General features: G+C 43.3%; 1 protein-coding gene across 33 annotated transcripts in view; it reads left to right on the top strand.

Annotated features, from left to right (window-relative positions):
* EPB41L3 (erythrocyte membrane protein band 4.1 like 3) overlaps positions 1-18,671 on the top strand; it is an 826,134-nt gene that overhangs the window by 353,725 nt on the left and 453,738 nt on the right. For all 33 annotated transcript variants that reach the window (XM_069219822.1, XM_069219821.1, XM_069219820.1 and 30 more), the window contains exon 4: positions 6,191-6,295. In XM_069219822.1, the coding sequence (XP_069075923.1) occupies positions 6,191-6,295 (105 nt within the window). The remainder of the gene's footprint in view (positions 1-6,190; positions 6,296-18,671) is intronic.

Below are 18,671 nucleotides of genomic sequence, written 5' to 3'. Positions count from 1 at the left end.
CTTCTTAGCCAATATTGTTCATCCAAGCCCAGCAAAGGGTTCTACATGACCCTGCCTCTATGTCATGATCTTGCTATTATTGAGTGAGTGGCAGCACAAAGCACACCACAGAACATAGGAGCAGCCTTTAAACCGCCTCCATTTCATGGTTTCTAAGCTGACTTATTTAGGATCACTTCAATTCATGATTTTGGGATGACAAAGTATTGAGATCTGCCATAATACAGTTAAGGAAGATAAAAACGAATATGTTGGTGAAGGAGAGGAAGGTATATTGCTCTGCCTCACGTATGGTAATTTCTATATTATCTAAATAATGTTGTGAATTCATAAATATCTTGGTATTTTCAGCTGGATAATGTACTAACTCTAACACCGAAAAAGACCTGCATGTAAGCGAGTAATGTACAAGGGTCGATGCAGATACATCAATTTTGCTACTTTATAATTTTCTAAAACATAACAGTACAACAAGATCAAAGAATTACTATTAACATTTCAACAGGCTTTTTATAGTCTTTCCTGAGATAGGCAGTGCTTCTCAGGGAAGAAATGGTTCTTAGAAAGTTCTCATTGTTGAACTAGGAACATTTAATAATTATTTCATGTTTTAGTGTGCCAGACGTAGTTTCACTGTCAATATTCATTTTGTGATTGTCAGAGCAGGCTTATGTTGCTTTATTCCATGGACGATCCCTGAGCATCCCCATGCTGAGCAATCTCTTAAAAATGATTTTGTGGTGCAAGGTGACAATTCGTGCAGAGCATTCACCCACCACGTGACAAAGATTAATGAAAGGGCAGATCATTGCTGTCTTGGTGCTTTGCGAAGGCATAAAATCTTACTGCAGGTGTTCTTGTAAGACTCATTTAAGATTGTGTGGTTATGGCTCAGTGAAGCACATGATGAACTGAACCAGGTCTTGATGACTTTTGCCTTCATAGATCATTTGGAGATAGCACTGTGTCAGGTGCAGGAAATACTGCCTATGGATGTCTTCTTTGATATTGTTGAAATGCCTCTTTCGTACATGGTTCAGCCTCTTCTCCATTCCGATTATAACACAGTGTGTTAACAAACAATTATGAATAAAATGCTGGGCACACCTAAACGTCTATTTGTTCAGAGGTTTCACGTCCATTCGGTAAGTGGGCTGCTTGCTCAGGTGACAGGTGAATCAAAACTTGACAAACTACCTTGAAATAATGGAGGGGGGGGCATGCCTGATGTAGCCCCTTCAATAAACCAAGGAAAATTAGTGGCCAAACCTTACTGCTTTAAATAAACAGGGGCAAATCAAAACCTTCCTTTCTACAGGGTGCTGTCCTACCCAAACAAGACATGTCACACCTGTGGTAGGTAGAGACATTTTAAGGCATGGGAAAGGTGGGCTCTGGCCCACGGACCCAGCCTTTCAGGGGACCCTTGATAGGCTCTGTTCTGTAGCAGGCGCGGCCCGTCCTTTAGGGCGGAGGAGCCACCCCCCCCCCCACCTTTTGCCCCTCATGAAGAGTGTCTGTCAGGCTGAACAAAGGTCAGCCTGACAGACACTCTTCATCTTCAGGTCAGGCAGCCTGGAGCAAGACTTGGGCGATTTGCGCAGACTTCTGGCTGCCTGAGCTGAACATTGCTGGGCTGAAGAGGTCACAGCTCCTGGTGTGACCTCCTCGGCTCAGTAAAGGTGCCTCAAGGCCCTCCCCCGGGTGATAAGGGAAGTGTCACCCATTGACTTCGACCTGGGCGCTTCAGGTTTAAGCCCTGAAGCACCGAGGGCGAGTGTCAGTCAGTGACACCTCGTCACAGAGTGGGGTGGGATCAGCAGTCTCACTGACTCCATCCCACTCTATGAAGAAGTTGGGACTGCTGCCTTCCCTCATTGGCTGACCTAAGGTCAGCCAGTGAGGGAAGGCAGCAGTCCCAACCCTCCTACGACCTTCGAGGCTGAAGGTAAGTGTGATCTTTTTAAATGAATGGTGCGTGCATGTATGTATGAGTGTTGTTAAAGATTGTGCGTGCGTGCATGTGTGTGTGAAAGAATGAGTGTGAGTGTGCTTCCCGCCCACCCACTTCCCTCCTAAAACTGCCGGCTGCCACTGTTCTGTAGACAGTCTTGTCCTGATGATCTTGAATGACTCTTAAACATAGATGGTTTTAAATACCGTTTTCCTTTAATAATTTTTTCATACTGATAATGTGTGGGAGTTTGTTACAAACATTCTGCAGAAAATTATTGTGTTTATGTTATTCAACACCATGAAACATCCATAAAAAGTTTCCTCAGATTTAAACAGTATCTCACATATGAGAAATGGGAGGGCGTCACAGAGACTATATGTAACAGTGCTAGTGAGCTGCTGCTGTATTACACTATTGAAAACAGGTGCTACAATCCGTGAATATTTGATGGTAAAACATTTACATTTTGGACCAGTGTACTTTTCCACTGTCAGTGACCTCGCCAAAGACAGCATGAAAGAACTGTAACTGGATCATAAATTCAAAGCTGTTCCGAACAAGGGCCCCCGAGATACATTTGGTCCAGGGACCCCAAAATCCTTAAGATGTCTCTTGTGGTAGGGTATTTAATAGTTTAGTTATTCTTGGGAATATTTGCACCTATAGACTGCTACATTTTAGTAATGTCAAAAGCATTGTAACAGTCCAGGTTGCTGCAGTTGGCAAAACTCCATGGGCCTGACTTACATGTTGGTGGTAACAGGTCCACCGCCTCTTTTTTGACAGAAACCCTGTCCTCGGGCTTGGTGGTCTGCCCATCTGATTTACATTGTGGTGGTCCCATAGACTTTGACCCGCCCAAGTCTCACTGACTCCACCAAGGATTCCCATTCTCAGCAGTGGCACCATAGGAAATTGTGGCTCGTGGTGGGACTCCAACGCCGTGAAGATTTGGATGTGTCTTACTGTCAAGCAAAATGTGATGGACTGACCTCCACTTCTGAGTTGGCGGGTTGGGGGAGGTGGTGAAAACTCCCCTATTTTCCCAATTCCACTTCTGTTTCCGGAAGGACACAGCTGTGCAACACCCTCTATCTCTGCTTCAACTGGACCACAGAGAAAACACGCCCCCCTCCCTCTGTCACTGAACATGAAGGTAGGGAACACACATTGGCTGTGTAGATTAGGTGGTCACTGTACATGAGCTGCGGACCACTGCAGACATATATATGTCACAATAAATTTTAAAAATGGCTGTGATATGCATATGTTGGGGACATAATTGGGTCAGACACTGATAGGGACACACTGGTAAACAACACATATCACACACATACACAGCTATCATTTTGGTGTCAGTATTCATTGCCAAATGATTGCTGGAGCCATAATACAATCATACTTGTCAACTGTGTCCATGTGTGCCCATGCAAGCAGACCTGCACTTGTCATGTTGTACTTTGAGTTATATGTGTGACTCAATATGTGTGTGTGTGTGTGTGTGTTTGTGTGTGTGTGTGCAGTGCAGTTGGGTGGGTGAGGTGGAGGGAGCTGGAGTGAGTTATGTGGCTGTGTCAGTATGTGTGCCACCTCCATATGGCATTGATGTTGTATATGTTGTGTGCTGTGTTTCTGTGTGCAACATTCAGGTGAATGTTGTTGTGGGGCGGTCGTTGTCATGATGTGTGTAGTTGTGATGTTGTATGAGTGTTTTTGTGTAGATGAGTGTGTAGTTGTGTTTGTTGTGGTTGTGTCGTATGTGGGTATTGTGTCGATAGTGTGTGTGTATGTTGTGTCATGGATGTATGTCAGTGTGTATTTGCAGCATGTACGTGTTGTGTTGTGGTGGAATGGATAATGATGTGGTGTTGTATTGTGTATGAGGTAAGGGGACACATATGGTTAAGGTACAGTATTTGTGTGTGACTTACCTTATTCCATAGCCACTGCCACTGTCCGACGTCCGTTGGGTCCAGCGATGTCCTCCCTCTGGGAGCAAACCGCCACCACTGCACCACCCTCTGGACTGTAACATCTAAATGCAGCGGGCGGACAGTCTTCTCGGTCCTCCACCACGGCGGACTGGCGGTAACACCGCCAGGATCTAAATCAAACTCTATGTATTGCATTCAAGATATGCTGTTAAGATGAAAAGAGATTTCGCATACTGTAACACAGAATGCAGGTTTGACAGCTTAGCTCAATATATCCCCCAGTAAGACACCTCTGGAATGCGTGTAAATCTTCCAGGAAGCAGTGACATATTCCACTAGAGCCTTAACACATTTGAATTAAAAGCTATTTATTGCATTTGTACGATGTACATGACATGTGTCAGCAATAACAGCTTTCTATAACATAATTATTCAATATTATTCTAGTTGTATGGTGTTCACAAGCCTGCATCGTCTTAGTCGGTCAACATAGTTTGGAACAGGTTGATGAACAGTTTCTTTCAGTGGGGTGTTGCAAGTGCCTCTGGCAGGAAGGTTCCTCACTCTTTCCCTGTTGATATTTCAGTGTTACATACAGTTTCTTTCGGTGGGGTGTTGCAAGTGCCTCTGGCAGGAAGGTTCCTCACTCTTTCCCTGTTGATATTTCAGTATTACATACAGTTTATTTCAGTGGGGTGTTGCAAGTGACTTTGGAACAAGGAAGGTTCCTCACTCTTTCCCTGTTGATATTTCAGTATTACATACAGTTTATTTCAGTGGGGTGTTGCAAGTGCCTTTGGAAGGAAGGTTCCTCACTCTTTCCCTGTTGATATTTCAGTATTACATTTTCAGGTTTCCTTGCTTACACACCTCTTTTGAGAATTCATCTATATGTTCTTCTCAAATTTGTGTTGAATGTAACATTTCCCCAAATATGTCTTAAACTGACAAAATGAGCATTGCACAATTATAAGCTAACGTTTTTTTTGGCAAAACATTGAAAAAGTATTCGTTTTTGTGTCTTGCAACATATTTACTTAAAGAAGACAAGACATCTGTGTCGGAGAAATTGCTTCACCTGTGGCAGCAGATCATTCCCTATCACTTTAGCATATTCTCTCCAAAGACGATGTTCACCAGCAGACCGGAAGCTCAAATACTGGTTTCCTGTACACAGTCGCGTAACATCTCATAGCATTTCAAATATCCTCTTAGTGAAGCCTCCATCAAAGCCTCTATGTAAAAAGCTACACAAATGTTTTTGGAAGTAGACAACAGACCTTTTAAATGCTTTAAAGTATGTTTTTTTTTCACAAACGATATTTCTATACCCTAATGCAAAGCAGTTTTGGAAGTACTCATTGAATCCAGATCAATAAGTCATAACAAAGTTAGTAATGTTGAAACTGTAGGAAGCATGACTTCAACATGGATTATTAAAAGAAAAGGGTTCACATCAATACAGTGTTTGGCAAACCGTGAATTTAGATGCAGGTGACCAGTTCATGAATTTGAACAACATTTTAGGACATTATACAGCTTCGCTGATTATTGTATGAAGAAGGTTTTGCAGTAAAATGTAGTAAACAATGTTTGCATGATTTTTCCATTAGAGTATGAATATTATGGCGGTTTATCAATTTACATTATGGAACCCTGCAAGTTGTTCAGTTAGTTTGAATGTCATGCATTTCAGCCCCACAGCCGTCAGTAAGTCTGGCGTTACATAATTGCCTTCAGTCAATTAAATATTGTCGTTATTTAAATTATGTAAATCCAGTACCTGGTTGTAGCAAATATCTAGCTCTTGCCTTAGTTGGCACGTACCAAAGCGATTATTTATAACTACAGCAATAGGGGACCTAGTCCTATTACTTAAAACACGTTAAGTTACAAAACATTAAGTCAATAGAACAAATATATTTGCAGGTTTATGATTAATTTTCAGCACCATGTCCAGTTTGTTACAATTGCATTCATAGCACTATAAATAACAATAGGGGCTGAATAAAAAGTAATCAACATGGTAGGTTTTTTAAGCATTGTTTATTTTTTCTACTTTTTAAGTGTTAAGAAATTCGCATTTATTTATTTTTGTGAATCTTTCTGGGAAGAAGATTGCGCATAATCATTATATCTAGGCAACATTTAGACTGAATATATTCGTATGAGCATCGATATTTTTAACCTTGTGAATAATAAATGAAAGTAAAAGTACATTTTTTAAGATCTGCCATAATTTGTATTACTGTAGTAACTATTCACACGAGTTTTAAAATAGATGTGATTTCTCTTTCAGAAGCGCTCCAGAGGCCAAATGCTGTTTGACAAAGTGTGCGAACACCTCAACCTGCTAGAAAAAGATTACTTTGGGCTGACATACCGTGATTCGGAGAACCAAAAGGTAAATCACAAACTCTTTCAGCTATTTTTTGCAGTATAAAATATGTGTGAATTCTAAGTACTGACATAGTGTGCTGCCTATTGGATCTTTGTTGAAGTAAACACTTTTCACAAAAGGGCAAGTATTTTCATTGCATATTTAGAAACGCCAGAAGCACCCACATCTTCACTTTTCAGAAAGAAAAATCGGTAAATCTAACAACAACCATGACAACAAAAGGAATGTAAAGGGGGTCTCAGAAAATGATACTCGGTGGGAGGCTAAGACAATCAGGCAGCACACACTTCCTGGAAAAAAATCAGTCCTACATCTGCAATAAAAATGCCATTGTGTCAGCATACCAAATATATCAAAAAGACACACTCTGGGTCTCAATTTGACACGTTTTGTTTAATCTGGACTGTAACTAAAGGAGTCTTAGATGCCCGTTCACCAGAACCTAACGAGAACACAAATGCATAATATAATCATCCATAAAATGCCATTGACTTGATTGACAGCCCATCCTCACATTGACAAAGCTTGAAAAACACATGCCAGCCAATGATTGAAGGTGGCCGTCTCAAAAACACAATCTTTCTGTTTTTCGTATTGTACTTTGTTGAAGAATTGATGTTATGAGATATTCCGACGCATGGGTCTCTAACAAGTTGACCACAAGCTACCAGTAGTTTGCTGCTTTAGTCTCAGTCGCTCGCTGTCTTTCTGTCAGTAGTTCACACTTCATTACATGTCAGGTGGTTTGATATTATACAGCTGCCATTTTGCAAAGGCAGCACTTTGAAACAATGGGCAACCTGCTGTATGAAGCCTGAGAAGCTCACAGTGTAGAGTAACCACTGTCTTACAATGTTCTTTATTTGAAATGAAATTAAATAATATTCATAAAGCACTGTTGTGACCTAAAGATATCCTGGCGCCAGCACAAATTAATCCCCTAAACAGAACTCAAGCACAGTCGCACATTAGGCAGGGAAAAGCCAGATCTTCAAGACTTTCCTGAAAATCATTAGAGCTTGACATTCTCTAAGCAACGGAGGTAAGGTATTCCATTATTGTGCTACTTTTAACTGAAAAGCCCCGACCACTTACTCTGGTTTTCTTAAATTCTGGCAAACAAAGAAGATTTGCTGTGGAAGATCGCAAGACTCTCAAAGGTGCATAAGATATACATTTATTTTGAGGAAACCGAGGACCTACCTTATGGACTGCCCTAGACATGATGCACATAGCCTCAAAATGGACTCTTTTGGAGACAGAAAACTATTGTTACTGAGACACTGCCTGAGAAGCTGAAGAGAATCTAGGCTGAGCTAAGGCCAATTTAGCATCAGCTGCCTGGATCTACAGTAAATGCTTTAGAAGTTAGGCCTGAGCACCCAAGAACAATGCATTGCAGTAATTAAGACGGTTCAGTATACCACTCTCAACCGCTAACGGATGAGCCACCGAAGGAAACAAGCATTGCCAAAACGAATTGTTCTCATATTTTCAAGAGCTATTGGCTTTGACAATGTGTTTTAGCCATGTTGTACACCAATGTGGCTTTTGTTCAGCATGGCTAGAAGTTAGTGGCTTGTTGTAGAGTGGAATAGGTGGAGTAGCATGTTGTACATTGGAATTGTTGTTATAGTGCCATAGAGTGATGTGGGGGAGTATAGAGTTGTAGAGTGGAGTGGAGTTCATTGTTTCAGTAGGTCAATGTCAAAGAGTGTCTTAGAGTGGAATGGCATAGAGTGGGGGGGAGTGGGGTGCAATAAGGTGGAGTGGATTGAGGTAGTGGAATAGATTGGATTCGAGTACAGTGAGGTGGATTGGACTGGGGTACTTTGGGGTGGTTTGGAGTGGGGTACTGTGGGATGGGCTGAAAGGAGTGGGTGGATTTGGATAGAGTGGGGTAGAAAAGTGTAGAGTGGGGAGGATTGAAGTAGAGTGGGTTGGAATGGATTGGAGTGGAGTGAGGTTGATTGGAGTGGATTTGACTGGAGAGTAGTGGGATAAATTGGAGTGCGGTGGATTGAGTCGGATGGACTGGATTGGAGTGAGGTGGAATGAGCAAGGATTGGGTGGATTAGATTGAATTGAAGTGAGTGGGGTGGGGTGGATTGGATTGGAGTGGGGTGAATTGCAGAGGGGTGGATTGTATTTGGAGTGGGTGGATTGGTAGATTGAGTGGAGTGGGGTGGATATATTGGAGTGGGGTGGATTGCAGTGCATTGGAGTGAAATGGATTGGCTAGGAGTGCTGTGGATTGGACTGCAGTAGGGTGGGCTTGATTGGAGTGGGATAGACTGGATTAAAGTGGGGTGGGTTGGAGTGGGGTTGATTGGAGTAGAGCAGGTGGGTTGGAGAGACTGTGTTGGATTGGGTGGAGTGATATGGATTGAACTGTGGTGGGGTGGGTGGATTGGATTTGAGTGGGGTGGATTGGATCAGAATGGAGTGGATTGTGGTCGATTGGATTGGACTGGAGTAAGGTGGATTGGACTTGAGTGGTGTGGATTGGAGTGGATTGGGTGCAGTGGGGTGCATTGGACTGGAGTAAGGCAGATTGTATTAGAGTCATCTGGATTGGATTGGAGGGGGCTGGATTGGGTGTGGTGGATTGGATTGCGTTAGGGTGGATTGCAGTGGGGTGGATTAGATTGGGGTGGGCAGGATTTGATTGTGGTGCAGTGGGGTGGATTGGATTTGGGTGGATTGGACCGGAGTGGACTGGAATGGGGTGGATTGGACTGGAGTGGTGTGGTGTGAATTGGACTGGAGTGGTTAGGACTTGAATTAATTGGATTAGGTGGAGTAGGGTGAGGTGGATTTGCTTGGACGGGGGTGGGGTGGGGTGGACTGGATTGTACTGTGGAGTAGGGGTGATATGATTGTGAGTTAGACTGGAGTGGGATGGGTTGGATTGAGTGGGTGGAATGGATGGGGTGGGATTAACTAGAGTAGGGTGTATTGAGGTAGAGTTGATTGGATTTGCGTGGGGTAGGACTGGAGCGGGGTGATTTGAGGTGGAGTGTAGATAGAGGTAGCTCGCTGCTTCCCTCTCAGTAGCTTTATTGCATGTCATGTAGGGTGGCTTGGGGGTAGGATTGATTAGATTGGATTGGGGTGGTTTGGAGTGGAGTGGATTGGGGTGGGATGAATTGGTTTGGTGTGGGATTAATTGGATTGGTGTTGGGTGGATTGGTTTGAGTGAGGTGGATTAAGGTGGATTGAAGTGGGGTGGATTGGCTTGGGGTTGAGTGGGGTGGATTGGATTGATTGGAGTGAGGAGGATTGGATTGGAGTGGGGTGAATTTGGGTGGGTGGAATGGAGTGGGGTGGATTGGATCAGTATGGGTTGGAGTGGGGTAAATTGTATTGAAGTGTGTGGATTGTATTGACATGGATTGGAGTGGGGTTGACTGGATTGGGGTGTGATGGATTGGAGTGAGATGGATTGGACCGGAGTGGAGCTGGTTTCGATTGGAGTGGGGTGTGTTGGATTGGCATGGGCCCGATGGGATTGGGGAGAGTGGATTAGATTGCATTTTGGTGGGATGGACTGGAGTGGGGAGGGTTGGAGTATGATAGAATGGATTGTAGTGAGGTGGATTGGAGTGTGGTGGATTGGCTTGGAATGGAGTGGGGTCGATTGTGGTGGATTAGATGAAGGGGAATTTGGGTGGAGTGGGGTGGATTAGATCGGGATGAGGTGGATTGGATTGGAGTCGGGTAGATTGGTTTGGACTGGATTAGAATGGGTTGAATTGGAGTGGGGCTGGGGGTTTCGATTGGTATGTGGTGGATTAAATTTGTGTAGGGTGGATGAAATGGTTTTGATTGGTGTTGAGTGCATTGGATTAGATAAGGGTGGATTGGACTGGGGCAGATTAGATTGGGGTGGAGTAGTGTTAGGTGGATTAAATTGAGGTCGATTGGATTGTACTAGAGCAGTGTGGATTGGATAGAAGTGGTGGGGATTAGAGTGGATTGGTGTGGGTGAAGTGGGGAATGATGGATTGGACTAGAGAGCAGTGGATTGGAGTGGGGTGGGTTGGATTGGAGGGAATTGAATTGGAGTAGAGTGGATTGGAGTGAGTGGGGTGGATTGGATTTGGGTGGGTTTGATTGGAGTGGTGGATTGAATTGGAGTGGGGTAGATTGGACTGGAGTGGTGTGTATTGAATTGGGTGGAGGGAAGTGGATCAGACTGAAGTGAGATGAACTGGATTGGTGGGGGTGCATTGGACTGAAGTGGGTGGATTGGATTGAGTAGGATGGATTAAAGTGGATTGAAGTGGAGTGAATTGATTTGACATGGGGTGGAGTGGGGTGGATTGGACTGATTGGAGAGGGGTGGATTGGAATGGAGTGCGGTGGATTGGATTGGTGTGGATTGGTGTGGCTTGGTTGCAGTGGAGTGGATTGGATCAGAGTGGCATGAATTGGATGGGATTGGGGTGGATTGTATTGGAATGGGGTGGTTTGGATTGGGTGGACTGAAGTGATGTGGATTGGATTGGAACAACAAGTACAAAAAGAACGGTGATGAACGGAATGCTGAACAATGCAAACATTCACCCCAGTCACAAAGATCTGGGTTTAATCCATTGTTTTTCTATTCACTACGCCACCCCAGTTAGGACTCCGCCATATGCAAATCAGTCTTGACCCTGTTCCCCATGGGAACAGTTCAGCCCGAACTGCCAAGCCAGGTACTCTGGGCCAGAAACAAGCATCCTAGGACTGTTTTCAGGGTATCACCCTTCATCAGCTAGGCCAGCTTGAATCCAGTGGCGAGGTGAGCACAGGATTAGATTGGAGTCAGGTGGGGTGTGTTGGATTGGAGAGGGGTGTGTTGGGTTGGAGTGGGGTGGATTAGATTGGAGTGGGTGGATTAGAATGGAGTAAGGTGGATTGGACTGGAGTGGCTTGGTTTTGATTGGAATGGGGTAGATTGAGGTGGATTAGAATGGGGTGTGGTGGATTGATTAGACTGGGTTAAACTGGATTGGCCTTGATTGTACTGGGTTGAATTTGAATGGGGCTGGGGTATTTGGATTGGTGTGGTTGATCTGGGGAGGGTTGCGGTGGATTGGTGTGGGGTGGATTGGGAGGATTGTGGTGGAGTAAATTGGATTTGTGTAAGTGGTTTGGATTTTATTAGAGTGGGATGGAGTGGGTTGGATTGGAGTGGGGTGGATTATGAGGTGGATTGTGGTGGCGTGGATCAGATTGGTCTGGGGTGGACTGGACTGGTCTGGGGTGGATTGGATTGAGTGGGAGGGATTAGATTGAAGTGGATGAGATTGAGTGGGGACGATTGGGGTGGACTGGTGTGGGGTGGGTTGGAGTGGAACAGATTGGATTGGGGCAGGTGGATTAGATTGGGGTGGATTGGATTGGAGTCTACTGCACGATTATGTGTTAGACCATAATTTGGAAAATAAATCATAAGAAAAAAACAATGTCGCTTTACGATATTTAGAAAAGATAATCGGCATCTTTTGAGAACAGCACCTATGAGCAAAAACAAAAAAACGAGTGCAAAGTGAGAAAACAAGGCTTTGCAAAATAAAAGAAAGTTAGCTGTAGAAACTAAAACTTTGCAATTTCGTTTGTCCTGCTGTGCACGTTTCTGCCTGTCACACGCCTTCTGTTTGCAGGGTACTAAAAGTTAAAAAGAACAGAAGAGGACCTCAATCACATTAGATGCAGTGGATGGGCACTGATTACGTTGAATCAATCAGTGATTGGTCCCTGTTCCGCAGAAGGAATGGAAATGATGCTAGGCCCACAATAACCAATTACGAGGATGTAAAGAAGAGTGCCACACAAGCCAACAAGTGCTAAGCAATGGGTGAGCTCCAAGACCTTTTTTAATAATGATAGTGACTCACAAGTGAGATGCATGCACTAGCTCATGCTATCACAGGCTTGACCCTAAAAAGGACAAGACTTTGCATGGCAGTCTCATTAATGCAAAGCAGGAGGATGATAACTTGTTCACGTGGACAGAAAGGAAGAGATCAATATGTACAGGAACCTCCAGATTACGCACCAATGGTGCTATCTCTGGCACTGCGCTGTCAGACAGACGTTAAAATCTAGATGGTAAAGGAGGCACTGATTTTCCTGCAGAACAGAAGACTGTATTGGTTTTATCACCACTAAATGTCATAGTGTTAATACTAAGCCATGTTGAGATATTCTTCAGGCAGTTATGGAGATGATCCACAACTGGTTGCTGGGAGTAGTCCAAAGGCAAGATGAACTGAGTATCATCGGCATAGTGTATGAAATTAATACCATAGAATTTAATATTAGGGCGAGTGGGCGTAGATATACATTAAACACTTTTAGGCTTAGATCTGAGCCCTGGGGGACTCCCTGATCAACTGACCTAAAGGTGGACCAGTATGGTTGCAACTGTACAGCCTGTGATCTGTCTGCAAGGCCCTGCAGTTCTCACTTTTTTCTGATAGCCTGGAAAGCAAACTTTGGTACTCATGGTGTCAAAGGCGGCAGATAGGTCTAACAATACCAGTGCACCTATTTGACAACTATAAACTGTCATTCGCAGAAAATTCAAAGCAGAAACCAGCACGACTCTCATCCATGAGTCAGTTTAAAGTCTGCCTGTGCCTCATCCAAAAGACCATGGGCCAGATTTAAGAAGCACCTAGTGCCACTTTGCACCACATTTGTGTCATTTCTTTTTAAAGCAAATGTGACGTTAAGGTGGCATTTCCCCTGCATCATTTTTACAAAGTGGCACCATGAATGCATTGCGCCACTTTGTAACCCCTTGTGCCACATTAATTCTGTGCCAGGCATAATGTATGCAAGTGGGGGGGGGGAGGGCACTCTAGCGCTAGGAGGCCTAAAAAAATGGTGCTGTGAAGTTTAACAGATTTCAAGTCACCATTTTGTCTGTCATTTTTAATTCCTGCTCACACAAAGCGTTAAAATAATGCTCCTATAGAGACCTATGGGCCTAATTGCTCTTTGCTACACTAGCATCAATTGTTGACGCTAGTGCAGCAAAGCGCCACAGTAGCGACCAAAATTTAGACTCTATTGTTCTAACTACTGCCTTGGTGTACCGTATGTTAAATACAGCGCACCCATGGTGTCATTAGGTGCTGGTAGGGGGCGTGCAGAAAACGTGGCGCATCAGAGCTCATGCGCCACTTTTTCATAAATCTGGGCCCATGTGCTTCCAGATATTCAATAGTTTTTTATTAACATATCTTTTCATTATCTTAACCAGGAAAAGTAATTGAGAGATTAGGATGATCTTGGGGATCGGCTGTTAGTTTTTTCAAGAGAGGAAGTAACAGCCTTTTTCCAAGCCTGTGGTACAGTCCCTTCTTTTAAGGGATTGTTACTGGTAGCAAGAATGAAAGTCAGACAGCTCCTTCCACGTCTTAGGACGAAGTGGTTCAAGATAAGAACCTGAAGAAATTAAAAAGGTAGGCTGACCTAAAATAAGCCTCAGACACCAAGCCTAGGTCATCTAAAGAGGTCAATGATGAATTTGAAACAACACTGGAAGAAGATGCCTCATGAGAGTGAAGATTAGCCAAAAGTGGTGATAGCTTAATGACAGAAAGAAGACATTGATTGGTGATAGCTTAATGGCAGAGAGAAAAAATTGTCTTTTTTAGCAAAACAATCTGCTGAATAGTTGCAAAAGCCTTGTGACAGGCATACCCTCTCGTTTATGCAATGTGGATTGGACTAATACTATGTTAAAGATTGTTGTAACTCAAAAGTAGGACACCACTATGAAAACAGTATTTGTCAGAAACATGGTCACCCCCTATGTAACCCTCACGAGGGCATAACCACACAAAAAGAAAATGGCACTAAACAATGCAGAATAACCATATATGTAACCCCTAGAGAGCATAGTTGTTAGAAACGGGGTCTTTGGATGGCAGTCAGGTTACCCCCTGTCCAAGTAAGGACCATCTCTCTAGTCAGGGTAAGTCACGCACAATCCAAATTATCCTGTGCCCACCCTCTGGTAGCTTGGCACTGAGCAGTCAGGCTTAACTTAGAAGGCACTATGTAAAGTATTTGTGCAATAAATCATGCAATAACACAGTACAGCACCACAAAAATACACAATAATACACCACACAGTGTTTAGAAAAATATATAATATGTATCTGGATGAATGCAGGTCAAAATGATTAAGATGCAATAAGTATATGTTGAGATATCACTGTAAAATTGATATAAAGTGCCTTTAGTCTCTTAAAAACAACACATGTCTCTTGCAAGCGCAAAGTCGCTGGTCGATCTTCTCCTTGCGAAGTCGGGCTGCGTCATTCCAGTTCGGCATGCAGTGATTTTCTCACCACAATGCAGGTTGTGCGTCGTTTCTTGCAGGCTTTGCGTTGATTTCCACCACGCAGGGAGTTCTTCTTGCAAGAATGAAGTATTTTTGGTCCTGAGACTTCAGGGAACAGGAGGCAAGCTCTATCCAAGCCCTTGGAGAGAACGTCTTCAGCACAGCCAGAGAGCAGCAAAGCAGCAGGGCAACAGCAAGGCAGCAATCCTTCTCAGAAAGCAGTCAGGTGGGTCCTTTGGGCAGCCAAGCAGTTATTCTTGGCAGGTTGCAGGTTCTGGTTCAGGCGCTTCTCCAGGAAGTGTCTGATAAAGTAGAAGTGTCTACCTCAGAAGTGTTGAAGATGGTAGGGTCAGAGGCCCTGTTTAAATACCCAAATATGCCTTTGAAGTGGGGTACACTTTAAAGAGTGGCTTTGAAGTGCACAAGGTCCCCTTTCAGTTCCATCCTGTCTGCCAGGGTCCCAGTAGGGGATGTGGCAGTCCTTTGTGTGAGGGCAGGCTACTGTCCTTTGACATTTAAGTGTCAGGCCCTCCATCCTCCCAGCCCAGGAAGACCCATTCAATATGCAGATGTGTGCAATTGTGACTGAGCATCCTGTGTTTAGGGTTGTCTGAGTGAATGCACAAGGGAGCGCTCAACTAAACCTAGCCAGATGTGGATTGTAAGGCACAGAAGGATTTAAGTGTAGAGAAATGCTCACTTTCTAAAAGTAGCATTTCTAAAATAGTAATATAAAATCCAACTTCACCATTAAGCAGGATTTTGTATCACCATTCTGGCCATACTAAATATGACCTGGCTACTCCTTTCAGATCAGGATCTGCCACTCAAACTGTATGTGAGGGTAGCCCTAAATCTATCCAATGAAAGGAGCAGACCTCACAGCAGTGTAAAAACGAATCTAGGAGTTTTACACTACCAGGACATATAGAACATACATGTCCTGCCTCTTACCTACATAGCACCCTGCCCTATGGGCTACCGAGGGTCTGCCTTAGGGGTGACTTATATGAAGAAAAAGTTTAAGGCTTGGCAAGTACTTTTAAATGCCAAGTCGAAGTGGCAGTGAAACTACACACACAGGCACTGCAGAGACAGCCCTGAGACATGGTTAGGGGGGGCTACTTATGTGGGTGGCACTACCAGTGCTAGTAGCATTTAATTTACAGGCCCTTGACACATGTAGTGCACTTGGCTGGGGACTTACAAGTAAATTAAATACACCAATTGGGTATGAGCCAATGCCACCATGTTTTAAGAAGAGAGCATATGTACTTTAGCACTGATTAGCAGTGGTAAAGTGTGCAGAATCCTAAAGCCAGCAAAAATGAGGTCAGAAAAAGAGAAGGAGGCAGGGGAAAAGTTTGGGGGTGACCGTGCTGAAAGATCATTTCCAACAATAGTGTATTAGATATTTAGAAGTACCAGGCCTATAGCAACAATATTATAAACAAGAACCTTAAAACCCAAGTTACAAAAGATGCATCCACAAGAATGCTTAAAAGACACTGAATTTTAGGAGGGGTTATTACTTAAACTAGTGTGGGAACCCAGAGATGACCTAGACAGAAATAGCACATCATGCTGAACATTTTGGTGGTGGTTCCATTGTCCTAGGGCCACCACAGGCTACTTTATGGGCAAAAATGTTGTGAAAAAGAATGCTTGCAAAGCATTATGTGTCAAGATTTCAAGGGAATATTGTAGTATCAGCTCCCTGCTGTGCCTGGCGAACCGTTTGCTTTGAGAATTTCGGGTTTTATTTATAGCATTTACCAATTTAAGTGTTTTAAGGGGAGTGGCACAAAAATGACTCTAATTAGATAACTGTAAACCTGTGATACCCCTGATCGAGTTCACACTGTTGTGCCTGTGACTGCCATGGCTGCCATGCAGCATGAAGGGGAGAGACAAAAATATAGTTCCCTATGCTGAAGTATATCGGCAGTCGTGTAATAATCCATGTAACAGAGGCTGTCTGCAAGGCATGACAACAACAGCCCCAAGGCGGGACAAATGTAGCACAATTACCAATTACGCCAAGTGATTTTTGAAAGGCAAGTCCAGGAATTAATGAAAGTGATGGGCGTGTCGTAGGCATGGGTGAAAGCCCTCAATACTTACAACAGGTCAAAGCACTTGCGCGCTCGACCTAAAAAGCAAGCACCATGCAATGAAAGTAATGGAGACAAAAAGTCTACCAAGGATTGCATGACTGAAGGGGAAGAACAAGGCAGGTGAAAGAGAATCCCCAAGATGGAACTAGCAGTTGAACTGTGAAACCCAATAACTCATCCTTCGCCAAATCGTTCAGTTGCACTAGTCTGAGACACCAGCTATGCTTGCATATAATGGCCACCCCTCCACCTCTGCAATCAATACAAGTGAGGTGGATGCCTTTGTAACCTACGGGACTTGTGGCACCAAAGTCACAGTTTGACTACTTTGTAGCCCACTTTTCTGTATAAATAATAACATATCTAGATTTTCTATCTCAGAAGTACATTAACTTTCAAAGCATGTATCATTAAAGAGTGTGGATCAATAAGAACACATATTAGTGATGTTCCCAGTGATAGTCTTTCTCAATTTGCTTTGAAAAGTCCTCTGCATAACTATTAATGCTGACCTTTTGTACCAGAGTACAGCTTCACTTGCCCCGTCGGCAGAATGACTGGAGCCGTGCGTGGCAGTTGCGGGAACGGTTGCAGATGGGCTCGCCCTTCGCACATCTTCAGTGTCCCAGCAGCGCAGCCATACAGCAGGCCATCTTAACTAGGTGGCATTGGGGTCAAAAACTAGAATGCCAACCAAAATGGTGTCTGATGTCAGACTGACAAGTTCACCAACGTCAGTTCGATATAAAAATACCTCAAATACAGTTTAAAAACAATGTAAGCCCCCCTCAAATACATAATTGAGTTTTGGGTAGGTTCATGCAGTGCCTTTCACTAAAATTGCCTCTGACATTAAAAATCATAGGAAGTCCCCTGTTAGCAAAGCGTCATTGTGGATAGGAACTAAAAATAAATTTGACCTTGACTTTTTCACTTTCTACTTTCTAATTACTTTCTCTACTCCCATTCCTTGGATCTTTCTCTTTCTTTCCTTTGTGTAAACTTTTTAGCAGTCTTGATTCACTTTTTCTCCCCTTTTTCTCCTTTCTCATTCTCTCTCTCTTTCTTCCTACGCCTTTCATTCTTTACTTTTCCTTCTGTCTTGCTTTTTCTTTGGCTTCCTTTCTATTTCTTGCTGTTCTTTTTCTCTCTACCTTTTTCATCTTACTTTTTTCTCTACATTTCTCTTTATTCCTTATATATGTTTATCACCTTGTACCCAGAAATAATCTTATTTCAATTGTCTTTAGAAAATGACAAACTTTGAAAACTGTCAAAAAGAAATGGTTTCCAAGGGTCAAAAATAGTTATTTCTCTCAGCTTCAGCATAAATAACTATTTTTTCTGTTTTCTCGTGGAAATAACCATTTTCAGCTTCAGAAGTCTAGAATCCGCTTTCCAGGCTGAGTCTTGTATTTTGCAACCTTTAAAGCTACCATGGGGACTTCAGTAGAGAAGCAGTGTCAAACTATTTCATAGAATCTTTGGATGTTGCATTCTCCAAACAGAGGGAGAAACCATCTCCTTCCTGCATGCCTATTTAAAATAAACAACAACAAATGCAAGGGTGTTTTCCCTTGTAATCACTGCTACAGGTGTGAAGCTGTATAGCCCACACTTCATTTTCAACGTAATAGGAACTGCCCTTAAAGGAGTATCCCAAATCTAAAACATACCAACATCCAAAGCAGACCTACATTGTCCTTATGCATTGTGGAAATGCAGAATGAGTACATTTTACTTTTTATAGATACAGCATATTTTTAAGGTAATGCTTACAGCAAAGTTGGTTACATACACTGAACAATTCATCTGTCTCCCTTTAAAAGGGAGTCTGGTGTGGCCCCCTCCCTTCCTCCGAGCAGTAACATAAATCCATAATGCAAAGAAATATTGGTATACTAGCTACACT

Source organism: Pleurodeles waltl, chromosome 2_2 (assembly GCF_031143425.1).
Source record: "Pleurodeles waltl isolate 20211129_DDA chromosome 2_2, aPleWal1.hap1.20221129, whole genome shotgun sequence".
Classification (NCBI taxonomy): domain Eukaryota; kingdom Metazoa; phylum Chordata; class Amphibia; order Caudata; family Salamandridae; genus Pleurodeles; species Pleurodeles waltl.
Note: the sequence above shows the minus strand (reverse complement) of the source record. Positions and strands in the feature narration are given on the sequence as shown.